Here is a 14,732-nt window from a genome sequence, read left to right as displayed (position 1 = left end):
AATTTTTCCCTTTATTTTGCTGCCTGAAGCAATGCAGAGCAATGCCTGGCTTTTTTAATGTGGCAACCAAAACCAAGATGTTTATGGAAATGTATGTTTATATTGATAACTCTTTTAGTTAGACCCCATAGGTGTTTCTGGTTTTGCTTCCTCTCCTGTGAGTCTACTTAGCTGCTTTGTTTAGCATGACATCTGTATCCCAAACTCTTCAACCTTCTGCCCTGACCCTGATGAAGACAGAGGTTGTGTGTAAGTCGTGCAAGTCTCCCTCACTACAATGAGGGTACAAAGGAGGGACAGGCAGGGAGGCCACCTGTGTAACCAAGGCTTGTACCTGCCAACTGAAAGAATAGACTGTGTCTAAGCTGTTTCAATCTCACCATCTGAAAGAGTGCACCCAGTTCCTGAAGCACAAAAATCTGGGAGAGAACTAGGTGGACCAAGCCAGAGACCATTCCCATATATAACAGCATGAAAAGGACAAAGCATCCTTTTAAGAGCAATAAATGGATGAAAATTTACATAAACTGGTTATTGGCTGTGACCCAGCCAAATCCTTTGGAAGGACTTGGTGAAGAAAGACACCTTTAATAGCATGAGGCCTCTTACAGGCCTCTATCCCCTGCAAAAATTTGAGCATAGTTCTTCTAATAATATTGGAAAAGCAGAATAGATTTTCTTTAGTTCCTTCTTTTATTTAAAAAGGAAGCATGGATCTCCTTTTTCACCCAGGTCTTTCCAGAGTGAACACTGGTAGAAATGCTCTCTGTGTGTCCATCTGACTGCTGCCATCTGATTTCAGCCTTGCACAGCCTGAGGATAGGCAAAGCATCTCTTACAAATGCACCAGAGGAGAATGTTCTTCTTGTTCTGGTGCCCAAGTCAGGAGCAGCAGCTGAGCCAAAGAGCAAAAAATCAAGTGCTGTCGAGGAATGAAAGGAAAGTGGAAGGCAAATAAGGACACATGTTGTTTGTGTTGCTGCTGTTGAGATTTCAGCATAGTTTATAATGTTGCTAGGTACAAAATGTTTCAGAGCAAGTGGGATTTTTTTAAGTTTCCAATATAACAATATCTTCCAAAACTGATGTGTCACAAGCTTCACATTTAGAAGAAAGAATGCTATATCCAGGGGAACAGCACAGGATGGCAAACACTGTCGGGTATTTATCATACTTGAGTGGGAAACTGTAGAAGGGGTCCTGACACATGATGCTTGTAGACACACTCAATAACAGAAAAATCGCTGAAGAATTTTATGAGTACATGCTTGTCTTAATGTGTGAGGATGAAATTAGTAGCTTATTCCTCAGCACAAAAAATAATGCTGCAGATAGGAAAGACTAAAGTAAGTTGCTGTAGTGAAGCAGATCTAATACAAGGCCAAAATATATTTGAACTTTTCCTTGTTCTTTTTCTTTTTTTTAAGAGTAAACAAACCACAGGTTAAAGAGCACTGTTCTCCCGTCAGAAAGAAGCAAGGGAGTTAGTCTGTGTGAGGGAAGCTCTTCGGGAGCAGCAGGCAGAACTTCAGTGTGCTGTGGGCCGGGGTCTGTCAGAAGTGGCCAGGAACCTGAGGTTTGGTATTTACCAGAAGTAAAAACAACAAGAAAATGGAAGGAGGAAAGAATCTATCATAATGAGCCTCTGTTAAAAAAAAAAAACAAACAGAAAACAAGTTCTGTGTGCCTGGAAGTGGTATTTTATTGACTGTGCTAAAAATAGGTCTAGTCTTTACATGTTGGCTTGTACTGGAGGTGGTATGAAGTATTTTAGTTGGAGAAGTTGTGTGAAAGTCCAAAATACGGCCTTTTACAGTGCTGGAAGGCTCCCTCTGAATCACTGTGGAGCAGGAGTCCAGGAAAGCTTTCTTGCCCAGAGAGGAGGCATCCCATGGCTGCTGTGTAGCTGCAGGATCTTTCTTGTTGTAAAGGTCTGAAGGCATTTTTCATAAGAGCAAAATGCTTTCCCCCTGATGTTTCATGACCTGTTTTACACAGAACACTTTAGGTGCTTGAAATTAGACTTGATACCAAACCAAGCCCTCCATCCTTCAGTGTCTCTGCTGCATGACCTGGCTCCAGCTCAGGGTGGGCTACAGCAGGTCTGAGTGGTTGTGAGGCCAGGCTTCTGAGCACCTCTGCACAGGGGCTGCATTCCAGGGGTAGGGAGGACACAGAGCTCCTGGGCAGCACTTCCAGGGTCTACAGAATGAAGGATAATAATCATCAGGAAGGTGTCAGCTGAGTGTTGTTCGTCATCTAAAAGTATATCTGAAAATCCTGTGAAAGGACAACTGGTGTATCCCAACAGCTGAGTTCTAATTGTTCAGAAGCCTCTGCAGACGCTTCATAAGAAGTGTAAAGGCATGGATACACTGGTGCAGAGTTTGTTTTAACCATTATATTATTTTTACCCTTTCCAGGTCAGAACAAGAGCAGATACATTAAAAAGCTTTACTAACCTCAGGGCTGTTATCTCCAGAAAAGTACTCTGAATAGTGGGGATATTAGCTATGTATAATGGAACTTGAGAGCAAATGACCATAAAATACAATGTATTGATTGTAGTCGGAGGATTTTGTTACAGATTTCACACTGTTGATGGGTAATGAGCCTTTTCTTTCTTTCTTTTTCCTTCTTTACAGAGGCTTAGTTCAGTGTCTTATAAGTCTCGAGAGGAAGATCCATCTCTTACAGAAGATGAGGTAGGTTTCTTGCATGAAATTCAGTAACTAACTAGAGACCAGTTTTTAGGCAGAAATTAGTATCAGGTCTGCATGATTAAGCAGAATCTAATAAAGGTGAAACTTGTGTGAAGGGAAAATGAAAGCCCAAGATTCTCTGCACAGAGTTTCTATTGCCATATTCCTAAAATCAGAAGTACTCTAACATATGGCTGTATCAGGCCCATAGGTTAAAAATGGTGTCAGAAAATAATAGGAGGCCACTAGGAGGCCACAATTAGTTGATTGTTAGGGTAATTTCTTGATTTGGATGACAGGATCTTCGCAAGAAGAATAACCAGTCGCCTTTTGAAATATATGCTCCACCGTCCCCATGCAAAGTGTTTAGGGCTCTGGGAAGTAAACTGAAGCACAGTAAAAGCACTGGAATATAAACTGTTCTTTAAAATGTCTGTTGGTCAGATAAATGGAGGAGAGTTAAACAAAGAGAAAAGTTAAACATAAATAAGGCTGTTTGTGATCATCTCCAGTACACCCATGCCATTTATAAATATGTTCTCTGGACCAAAAAGTAAACACAAACTTGGCAATGAGCTAAGTGAGCTAATGCCTTCTGCTGGGAGAAGCATTCCCAGACATTAATGAATAAACTGATCTTGAACTGGGTTAATGTAATCTAATACTGAGAAGAGTTGAAGTATAGATGAGCAGAAAAGCCATTTTTTGTTTCGTCAGCTGAAATCAGTAAAAAGTAAGAAGTATTGCCATTTCCAAGTTGATGTCCCTCTAAAACGAACAAATAAACAAAAACCAACCAGCCCCAAAAACCCCAACCCAAACAAAAAACAAACAAAAAAAACCCCAAAACCAACCAGCCAAATCCCCCCCCCCAACACACACACACACAAAAAAAATAAATCCCATAATTATCAGAAGTGTTCTGGTTCATCTGCATCAGTCTGCGTTGCCCAATGGTAATGGACATTTTCATGCCAATCCACTCTTTCAGTTGGATTGATACAAACCCAAAGTGGCCTTGCATGCTTGGGAAAGACTTTAAATGTAAGAGAAGAGCTATTTTGCATTGTGATGTTGAGTACCAGAGAAGCAGTGCAGGGAATTTCAGCCATCTGTCCTGTGCAAGGGCTAGTATCCATTTGGCCTGGGAGAGGGAATCAAGACTGGTAACTGTGCTTGGCACCAGCCCAGGTAAGCCCTGAGCAGAAGGACACGTGTGGATGTGGGCTTCTCCTCACCTTTTCATGAAGGGCCACTTTTCATGCACTTGTTGAAGTGTATCACCTCACCAGAGGGGATTTTCAGAGTTAGGAATGAAATGCTGGCTCCCTTTCTGGTGTTTACAGCTGAGAGGTTTCAGTCTCCAGGCTAAAGTTCAGATACTCAGTGCCTGAGAAGCAGCTCTTCTTGCCAACAGAGAAGACCTTGCGTATCAGTATTGGCACTATTTGCTGTTATCTGGTGTAAGTAATTTATCTACAGATTTTTAATGTTGTCTTCACGTGTGTTCGTGCCTATTTAGTCCTGCCTATAGAGACAATCATTAACTAGTCTTCTGTTGCAGTGTCTCTAAAAGCAGAAAAGTAGCCACTACCATTAGAAATAGTAACAATAATAATTTTAAAAGCCCTAAGGATCAGACAGCATCCTTCTCCTGCATTACAGCAGTTCAACCTGATCCTCCCTTTGATGCCTCTCCCCCTCCTGAGTCCAAACTGACTCCAGGACCATAGCAAAACTTACAAGAGCTCCTGCTCACAAAGCTATTCCCTTTCACCCAGGTTAAATTTTCTTGTCACGGATTTATATTCAAGGAAGCTTTACATTTATAAACTTACTTTATAAAACATTCTTTTTTTGAAAGAAGATCGATTTATAAATGCATGCCAGAAAAGGAAGGATTTGTAAGAAATAATTTCTATATTTTTTCAAGGAAAAAAACATACCGTTTTAGAAAGGATATGTTTTTATCAGAAGATCCCGTCTTTTCTTAAGTAACCAACATCCTTGTAGTACAAGACTGGTGCACAAGCTTTATGCCATGCTTGGATACTCAGCTGGTATCTCCTTTTCCTAGATCTCAGCCATGTACTCGTCGGTGAGTAAGCCGGGACAAGCCATCAAGGCACTGGATTCTCCTTATACCTGTATTCAAGAAATTGCATCTCAGAGGTCCCCGTCTATTTGCAGTGGCCTCTATGCAAGTGTGAAGGACTTTGAAAACACCCTAAATTCTACCACTGTGCCTCAGTCAGCGGACAGACCAAACGGGGAGCTGGAGCCAGACTATGAAGCTATCCAGTCAGTGAGCCAAGAGGAAGACAGGACCTTGTCCGTGCCTAACACAAACCACACTGCTCTTTCAGGAGAGAATGACTATGAGAGCATAGGGGACTTGCAGCACCACAGGGAATTCACCAGACTTTAACTACTCCGGCAGCAGATTTCCCCACTGTTACTTTCAAATGACAAGTGAGACGTGGAGAGGGAAGTGCTTTTCCTTTTGAGGAACAAAGCTACATTTAGAACACGAGTTGTGAAGAAACAATGTACATTTCAGCCAGGGTGTGATACCTGCTGGCTTTTTTGGGTGGTGGATCAACGCTCATGGGAAAGGGTACGTCAGGTCAGAAAGATGACCAGGACAACATAAAGGTTTCTTTATTATTATTAGCTCCAAGGCAAACGTAATTCGGGAAGGAGTGCCATGCTTGTCGTTCTGATAGGATTATGTACCAAAAAGACTGCCTTCACACAAAACTAGCTTCTCATTTTAAGAGATTATTTTATGTAATTTTTTTCAAAGTGTTTTTCAAGCATAATTTTTCATTCAAGTTTTGGCATCCGCAATGTTGAGCAAACCACAGATAATTGTACCTCAACTCAGACTTTGCAGGGCTGGGGAAGATGCACTCACTTCTGTGTCTTTTGGGGAGCTCTGTCCACATTCACTGCAACTAAAGTGCAAACAACAGTAGTTCACAAGGGACCGACTCCAAATGTACTTGAATTAATTGTGCTGGCTTTTTCTTTTTTCTTTTTTTTTAATGTCAAGGGCTGTAGAATGTGACTTGCAGTATTTGAGATGTGTACTGGTATTTGTAGGGGTTTTGTTTGATTATTTGTGAAATATCCCTTTAAAATGGCAACGGTCACCCTTAGCATTCTTGCACTGTTTCCCTCAAATGGACATAAACACCTACACATACACACCCCAGACCACTGTCATGTTGAAAAAAGTTGTGCAAATGAATGCATTGGCATAATGTGTAGTCTAACCTTAGTAGTGTGGAGTAATTTTTTTGCAGAATTTTGCCCTTTTTAAAGACTTAAATATTTTAGTATGTTTGTCTAGTTTCCTATATAGAAAAAATTAGGTACTGTGTTGAGTGGATAGTATTTTTATTTTTTACAACATATTTTTCATCTTTGAAGTTTTTGTAGATTAACTTACTGGGGTTTGTAACAGGAGGAATCCCATTCTTTATTTGGCCCTTATTTGGTTTCTTTTTAATTTTTTTTTCCTATTTCAAAAGTAGATAAATGAAAATTGCTTTGGGGTTGTTTTGTTGGCTTTTTCTGTCTCCTTGAGCAGGGATATGGAACATGCCTTGCTGTTTTTAAGCTAAAATCATGGAGTCTATGTAAAAGAACACTGCCAAAGGGCAAAAAAGAGGAAAAAGAGATAGTGGGATTTAGTCAGTCATAGCCACTGGTCCTCCTTGTTCTTCTGCTAAAAGGAGCAGGAGGGCAACCAAGACCTTCTTGGGCCTCTGACAAGCAGTTTGAAAGCCACTGGCTTTTCAAAAATGCCAAATTATTCTGTTACTGTGAAAAACAAAGTACAGTGCTTGGATGAAATAAGCAGGTACTAGATTGGTACGTTTTTTCTTCAAGAATAGTACAATAAATAGTACAATGGTACAAGAATAGTCCAACAGTAGAGAACCAGCATTGTGTGACATGCATGTGCACATATCCCCATGTATATAAGCATACCCTTGTAATTTGGACACAAGTACAAGTTATAGTCCAAGCTTGGCAACATTCACATATGTAATACCTGGCATGTGCTTGAAGAGCAGTTTATTTTTAATTCAAAATAAGCAGTACATAAACTGAGGTTGGCTTATTCTGTAGTAAACAAAACAGGTTTACTTTCAGCTCATTTGGTGCTGGGTTTTGATATACCAGGTTGAGCCCTTCTTGGATCCTTGGTCAGGGCTCAACATGACTTGGTACTATAAGGAGCAAACAGAGGTCTGGTTACACACATTTATTAGAAATCGCTTCATAACTGAAAGAAGTGTGCTGATTTAGCAGCCTCTCCTGTTAGGAGAGCTCTGAGGAGCAGTGCAAGTGTGCAGGCAGCCTCTGCCCACAGGGTGGTTCAAACTTCATGGATCCTGACCTTGTGCGACAGTGCAGCACACTTGGTCTATGACTCTCTTCCTTGGAGGAGAAGCAGTTCAGACCAATCTACATCCATCCTGTTCTTGACCATGCTGCCATGTTTTGACAGCTCCAGTAAACCCTTTGCTTCCACTTCAGTGCTTTTTAAGGATGACTTCGGTTTTGCTTTCTGGAGTTTTTCCCTTTATAAAAGTTTTTGTTCCTGTTTCCTTGAATGTGAATTCATTAAGTTCACCTTTGACTGTTCTCTCCTTCTACTTCACCCTGTTTAAGGCCAAAGATAAGATGCACCATGTTTCAGAAGATCTGTTGTGCTAAGTCTTGAGAATTTCTTTAGTCTTTAACTATGTGTTTGCTGTCTGTTCCTTGCTCAGGGGTACCAGTTTATATATATATATATATATATATGTAGTCCTCAGTCTGACTCCTGCAGCTTAGTGGCAGGCATACCTCAGCTCCTGAAATTCCCAAATACATCTCAAGATGTAGTAGTTATCCCTTTACATAGACGACTGCTTTTGGAGAAACAGCAGGAACATGAGGTTTGCCATGTTCACTAGTTTCAATTTCAAGACCAATTCAAAGATAGAGATATGTCAGGCGATAGCAAAGAACAGCACTGAACTCTTGATTGTAAAATTTTAAGGTGCAAAAGAAGAAAAGCAAACATCACTCTAGAAGTGCTTCCATTGAGACCAGCAGGTCAAAGGATGGTGGAGGACTGTCCAGTCATTCTGTTGTCTTTCACAGCCAGATTAAGAATGTTGGTTTGTAGGAAGGGACACAAGTCCTTCTGTCCTTTCTTTCCTCTGTTCTGACAGCTGCTGTTGAGATCCCCCAGACATCCCTCTTTCCAACATGAAAGAATTTTCCTCCCCCTCTCTTTTTTCTTTGGTTTCTGTTTTTAACCTGCCTCATACAGCCTTGCACTGGGAGCTGGTACCATGTCTGCAGTCCTGTAGCAGTGGCACAATCCTTCCTGTTTAAATGTCTCTCAGGCTGGTCACAACCTTTTAATGGTCCATCAGACCTTAGTCTCATGGAGAAGCAGTTCACATTTTGGACTTCTGCTTTTGGGATGCCCTCACCCTTGAGACCCACACACACTGGACTTAAGAGCTGCAAAAGAGAATTACCCTCCTGAATAAGGATGTACAGGGGAGTCCATAACTCCCCTGCAATCTCCATTATGTAGTCTAATGCTAAAGGAAAATGGTTCAGAATTCAGTCCAAGGTTGTTAAGTGAATGTTTACATTTCTTGACAAAGAATTGAGCTTCTGGTTTAGTTCCCTCTTCCAATAAGTAAAATCTGTTCCTTTATGGCTGTTGTCAATGCTTTCTCTTCATTAATGTATTCGATGGAAAGATATTTCCAGCAGTAATCCCCAAAGAGATTAATCTGACTGTAAAGAAAAGGGAGTCTCTTCTACTTGTCTCTTTACTGCTCTTTTTAACTCTTTCACCATATCCCTAAATAAAATGTCAACATCCAAAATGAAGTATTTGTTACCTGGTGATGTTTTCTGGGGAAGCTTTACAGTCTATTTCTTTGCCTCCTTTTTTTGGCACAACTGTATAATAAGATCTCACATCAAATTGCCACGGTAAGGCCAAGGGAAGCTGTAATGTGTATGTAACTAGTGAAAAGGTCTTTTTGATTTCTCTCTAGGAACTGGTAGAAAATAGGAAATGCAGTTCAGACATTTCATGAATTTGTGTCTCCTGTGAGAGTTGTTCTTACCACATACCTAAACCAGTGCTAATCCAATATGTAAACCAGTCATCCTTTTCTACCATGACTGTAGAGTAACTTTCTCAGTCACAGAGAAATAATTTCTTTGCAGATACCTGTAGCACAGGCATGTACCTAATTACCACAGTTAGATCAGTTATAGTGCCTTTTCTACAAAGTAGCTAGTACTTCCATACTCTTTTCCATACTGTAAGTGTTTAACTCAAAAGTACAAAGGGACAACCCCAATGTTTACTTGTCCCAAGTTGGAAACATCTTTATAGAGACACATTTAATGTACTGGACCTCAGTTAGCCCTACAATAGCAATAGTCATTCAAACATCCACTAAAAAGCCCAGTTATGTAGCTACGATGACTAAGCTTTGCAATAAGAATTATTAGTCTTCTTTTGAAGAACCTAAGTTTTACAATAGTGAGCATTCAGGGAGGTGGTGTTCATGCCAGCTGTGAACAATTAGTTGCTTCAGTCTTTCTATTAATATAAATTGCAGGCTTGCTTACATGTAGCAGGATCCATGGAGTGAGGGATGAGTAGGTGTGGGGATTCATGAGTAGCCCAGAGCTGGGCCATCCCCATAGTTTCAACTGGCTGATGACCAGCTGCCTTGTTCTCCAAGCCTTCATCTATCGTGCCTTCAAGGAATCCATCCTGCAGGGATGCTTCTGGGCTGCATGCTTCTCCATGGCTCCCTGAACAGCTCCTGTCTGCTGTTTTGAACACAATTCCGTATACACGGTGCTCTCTGTTCAACCTTTCAATGGTGCTTTTATAAGATGCTGGATAAATGGTTTGCATGTGCTTTCTGAAAAGTGATGTGTAAAGCTGTGACACAGAGTGCTCTCTCTGGTATTGTCTGCTTCCCAGAACTTAGCGTTAACTGTGCAACTCTTGACTACAAAAGCTGACAGTGCTGCCCTGTCTCTTGTTCATCTCACTGCAGCCAGAGTGGAGTCACCACGTGTGACAGGCCTGCCTAGGCTGGGACACAGGTGTTTAAAAGCAGCCATTCAGGCCAGGCAGCTTGGCTTGGAAGCAGCTAGAGACACGACTCTCATCTGTGCGCTGCGGGACTGGAAACATCATAGCCCAGCTCAAGGACTTCTATTCTGTCTCCTATTGTGCATATACATTTGTTTGCCATGTGACTGTAAGAAATCTGCTTCTGCAACAAACATTTTAATTTGGACCACACTCCAATGAGGGACTTTTGCTTTCAGGCAAACAACCAGTTATTTCAGATGACTTTTATTTACTGAGGTTGGAGTATGCCTGAATAAGGCTTTTACGTGCCTCACGAGTAATTTGGTGTGGTAGTCTGCTGCAAAACAGAAGAATGCAGAAAGATGATTGGCCTGACAGATGCTCCTTTGGTGGTGTGCTGAAGACTTTCAAGGGCAGGTCTCTTCCTGGGAGCAGGGAACATAATTACTGTTAATATGATTTCATACCCTGGTGCTGAAGTTGATTTGTAGCATCTCTTCTGGGATGGTTGTGGCTGAAGACATTGCCAGAGCAGATCTCAGCCTCAGAAAAGAAAAAATATATAAAAATATAAAATATATATCCCTTGCTAGCAAGCAACATGTGTTCAGGGTTATGCTAAAGATAAATGCTGCCAATGGAACATCACAGAGCTAAAAATACAGGGTTCCCTTTCTTCAAGGAGAGAGAAACCCCTTGGTTGGGTCAGCATGAAATATCCAAGGCTTACAAGAAGTATTAAACAAATTAATTGCCTATGTGGTGATTTTCCAGGAGTGCATTAGGATATCACATACAGTAGACACTGTTCTTTTCTCCTGAACAGCAGAAAGATGAGAACTTATTTGTAATACAAGGTTCCCACTGATTAATTGATAAAACTTTATTTACATATAATCCAAAGGTCAGCAAGTGTCTACACAATGTAGATATATTTTGGCTCCAGCACCCCAATTTCCATAGCAAATGCACAGATTATCTTTGCATTACATACCCATTGGTCTGTGCCCAGTCTGTGGATAATATAAATCTTACAGTTCTGTTTTTTCAAGCTGCGAGGTTTTGTTTCTGGAGGTCTTCTGTTTTAAACTGGCCAGAAGGACAGTCATACAAACATGATAGCAAAGTGCCTAAAAATACAGATGATTCTGTAAAGGTAAACATGCTCACTGTTATTGCACAGCCAGTTGACTACTGTATGTGGTACTCTCTTGCCATACACATTCCTAAATACTGGCTTTCATTTGTGATGTTCATTTATTGTTATAATAGCACAGTCTGACAAGGACTTTGTCTCTGCAAATTCATTGGCTAATCTTAACTGGCATGTGTTTGTACAGAAAATACAAAATGAAATTTTGTTTTGCTTAGAAAGCAGCCATGTTATTTCTTATAGTTTATGATAATGCAACAACCGGCTTAGATTATTTATAAAGTATGTAAGTATCGCTTGACTTCAAAATGCTTCATTTGAGATTTCAGAATGCCTCCTGTTCACTACAAGACAATATAACCAACTCTTGTCCTTTAAATCTTGTTATATTGGGGAGGGGGGCTTAAACCTTACAAATCCTATTGCTAAAAAAAAAAAGAGACAGTGCTGATGTTTTCAATTCCTAATGTCTACAAAAAGAACAATTTTAACTCATAGTTTAACTTTCAGCATAGGTTGGATGTGGACTACCCTCTTATTTATGAAACTGCTCTTCCCCACTATGTTCAGCTGTCAGCATCTGAGTATCTCTTTTGTCCTTAGTGAAATATGACAATTGTACAGAGGGCACAGAAACTGCATCACATAACACCTCTGAATGGGACCTTTTAAATGTGCCTGTGAGATTTAGGAGCCTGGAGTTCAGTCAGATGTTTTGGGGCAATCACAATCTCCTGATGGAGAGCATCTGTGGAGGTCTTCACTTTCAAGGCAAGAAATTCTGTAGCTTGCAAGCACTCACATGACATTCAAAGACACATATATGATGTGAATTGTCACAATGTTTAAATGTATTGTTGAAAAAACACCTAAGAGCACAAGAACCTTCCTTCTCACGTGTCTGAGGATACTGGAATTTGCTCTTTACATCTGAGACTGAGAAAGGTCACATAACCAGTCTCCTCAGAACATCCTACCAGCAGACAGGTCTTTGAATGAGCCACTGTGGTGGCTCCTGACTTTCTACATGATTTCCAGCAGGGCCTATCTCATCTCATCTCATCTCATCTCATCTCATCTCATCTCATCTCATCTCATCTCATCTCATCTCATCTCATCTCTCTCATCTCTGTGGCGATGACTACTTAGGAATGGCCCTTTGCTTTACAGTCCCAACCCCTTTAACTTAAGGAAGGGGATGTGAGCTGCTTCTCCTCAGTCTGACTGGTCTTTCTAGATGAAGGTGTGCTAAGAGCCCACCTTCAGACCCACAAAAGAGCATTCACTGTCAAGGCAAGACAGGTACAGCCCACTGCAGCAGCTAGGAAGAAAGAGGTAAAGGAACAACAGCTAAGTTTCATTTGCACTTCCCCCATCTCACAGACGACCTGTTACAAAAGATTTTTAAAGTAGAAAAGGTTACAGTAAACAAGTTGCTGAGAGTCTCACGGGAGATGTTTATTCTTCTCAGTATTCCCTGTACATAGAGAGGTGAGGGCAAGTCATCTCCACCCAACCATGATGCAGCTGGATTATCTTTTATCAAGTCTCTATATCAACAGAACTGAAATGAATAAATAAATCCTAAATACATGTTTTTGTTCAATTACAAACCCAGCATGGACAAATGTAAATGCACTAAAATAAGTACCATATGTAGATCTGGACTTGCATGATGGGGGTTGATTGGGTTTTTAGCAAATCCCAAACAAACAAAAAAACCCAACTCTAACTGGATTATTTTATTTAAATAGCATTCTTTGCATGAGCCAAGGCTGCAGGATTGGGCCCTAAGAGTTTAGAAGTTTGGTTTAGTGATAGGTACTTTTGTTTGTATTTTCAGTGAAGTGTATTTTCTTTCTTTTATATTAGTGAATTGATATGACTTCCAACAAAGTCATATCAACAAAGAATAAAGAATAACAAAAAAGTCGTATCAACAAAGAACAACAAAAAATAGTTATATGGATAATTATGTCTAATAGCTAATTATTAAAATCATGCCTCAGTAACAGTCACTTAAAATTGGGTGCTATATGAGCTTCAGCATAAAATTGCTTTACATATGGAACACTGCATACTAAGAACATAGTGGATAATAATTTGTAAATACAGACACTTTTGTTTATTTTATCCATTGTTTTATAATGGAAAAATATGTATTACTGGAATATCTCCAAGCAAAGTTCTCTTACACAGTGTTCTAGCAACAAAAAGTGTTTTCTGGACAACAATTTGAGTCTCTGATCACTGACACAGAACTGCAAAACATCCTCAAACCAGTATGAGCTGTGAAAAGAGAGGCTTAGAACTGTCCCAGCTATCTTAGAGTGGATACAGTTAAATACACTCAGTTCAGACCTGTAGGCAGTGAGAGCAGCTCAGTGATTCAGTGACTGTGCCCTATACACCTGAAGTCAATGTATGCAGACTTTGGAGATGGCATTAGCTAAGGTTTGTTTGCTACATGAAGGGTTATTTGGCTTGCTACCTGTTTGAAATCGATACGCTTTTATCAACACCACTGCAAACACTGAATTACTGTAGTTTTGCAGAATGTACATTCCATAAATTGTAGTTTAACTGTAATTGCAGGGCTTATCCTACTGTTAGAGCAGTTCAGATCCAACACTAAATTGTATTTTGTAAATTAACAAATGCTATTCAATTCCTCTCAACATTTTGTAATAGTATACACAAGTTGATGTCATTTAGTCATACCTTTGTTCCAAGAATCTTCATCAGATGTTTCTATAGCCAATTCAGCTTTTGGCTGCTGAAAGCACAGTAGGCAATTATGGTTATTTACTGTAAATGTAGACAAGTTTATGTAAATATTTTTTGGGTTAAAAATGCTACATAAACATATGAAGCAGTTATATAAAAGTAAGGACATAGGTCAATAATAAAAAATACAGGTTTTATTTATGTACAGTAGTATCCTAATATTTACTTGTTTATATGCAAAAAAAAAATCATAAGATTCTGTACTGTATTCTCTGAAAGCATTTAAAAGAGGTTCTGCCGTTTTCTCTGGTTATTATATTTGCAAATAATTTCTGAATTTATTGGAAATCCATGTAAATAAATGATGTTTAATGGGAAACATGTTACATTGCAATGAAATTAATTTAATTCAAAAATCCTGGAAAAATTAATTGGATTGAAATCTATATATAAATTCAATAGCCAGACAGAATAAACCACATTAAATAAGGTTTGTCTTTTGTTTTAGTGGTTGGTTGGTTGGTTGGTTGGTTGGTTATTTTTACCTGTGCCTCTTCTGTTGTTTTCTTCACAAATATATTATTCAGTCCTTGCAGTCACTTCATCCTGCAGATGTTAAAACCTGCATAATTTTATAGAATTTTGTTTGTTCTGGGCATTTTGTGCTGATTTCATCATCTGACAAGAACTACTAAGACTTCTTTGTGATATATAGCACCTTAGTCCTCCTCCCAAAGGCACAATCCTGTCAAGATTCAAGCATGCACACAACAGCACCAATTTTAAATTGTCTCTGACTAAAGCAGGGACTCCCATGAATATAGTGGCACTACGCTCTGTAATGCAGGTAAGAATACTGGGTTTGAGCCTTTGAAAGTTGTGCAGCTTTCAGCATTTTTAAAGTTGCAATTACCAGCCCTATAGATTATCCTCTGAAATTGCCATGGCATTTGATTCCTTTTCCTTTGTTAGAGATGCTCTCTAGGTAATGTTCCCCATC

The 14,732-nt window shown here is 39.7% G+C and overlaps 1 protein-coding gene across 5 annotated transcripts in view; it reads left to right on the top strand.

Annotated features, from left to right (window-relative positions):
- PAG1 (phosphoprotein membrane anchor with glycosphingolipid microdomains 1) overlaps positions 1-14,222 on the top strand; it is a 113,055-nt gene extending 98,833 nt beyond the window's left edge. For 4 of the 5 annotated variants that reach the window (XM_039549710.1, XM_039549708.1, XM_039549709.1 and 1 more), the window contains 2 exons: positions 2,646-2,705; positions 4,780-5,130. In XM_039549710.1, coding sequence (XP_039405644.1) covers positions 2,646-2,705; positions 4,780-5,130 — 411 coding nt within the window. Of the gene's footprint in view, positions 1-2,645; positions 2,706-4,779 lie in introns of all 5 variants that reach the window. The other variant, XM_010405050.4, reaches the window with a different exon arrangement.
- Positions 14,223-14,732: the final 510 nt, after the last annotated feature.

This window comes from Corvus cornix, chromosome 2, assembly GCF_000738735.6.
Source record: "Corvus cornix cornix isolate S_Up_H32 chromosome 2, ASM73873v5, whole genome shotgun sequence".
Lineage (NCBI taxonomy): Eukaryota > Metazoa > Chordata > Aves > Passeriformes > Corvidae > Corvus > Corvus cornix.
Note: the sequence above shows the minus strand (reverse complement) of the source record. Positions and strands in the feature narration are given on the sequence as shown.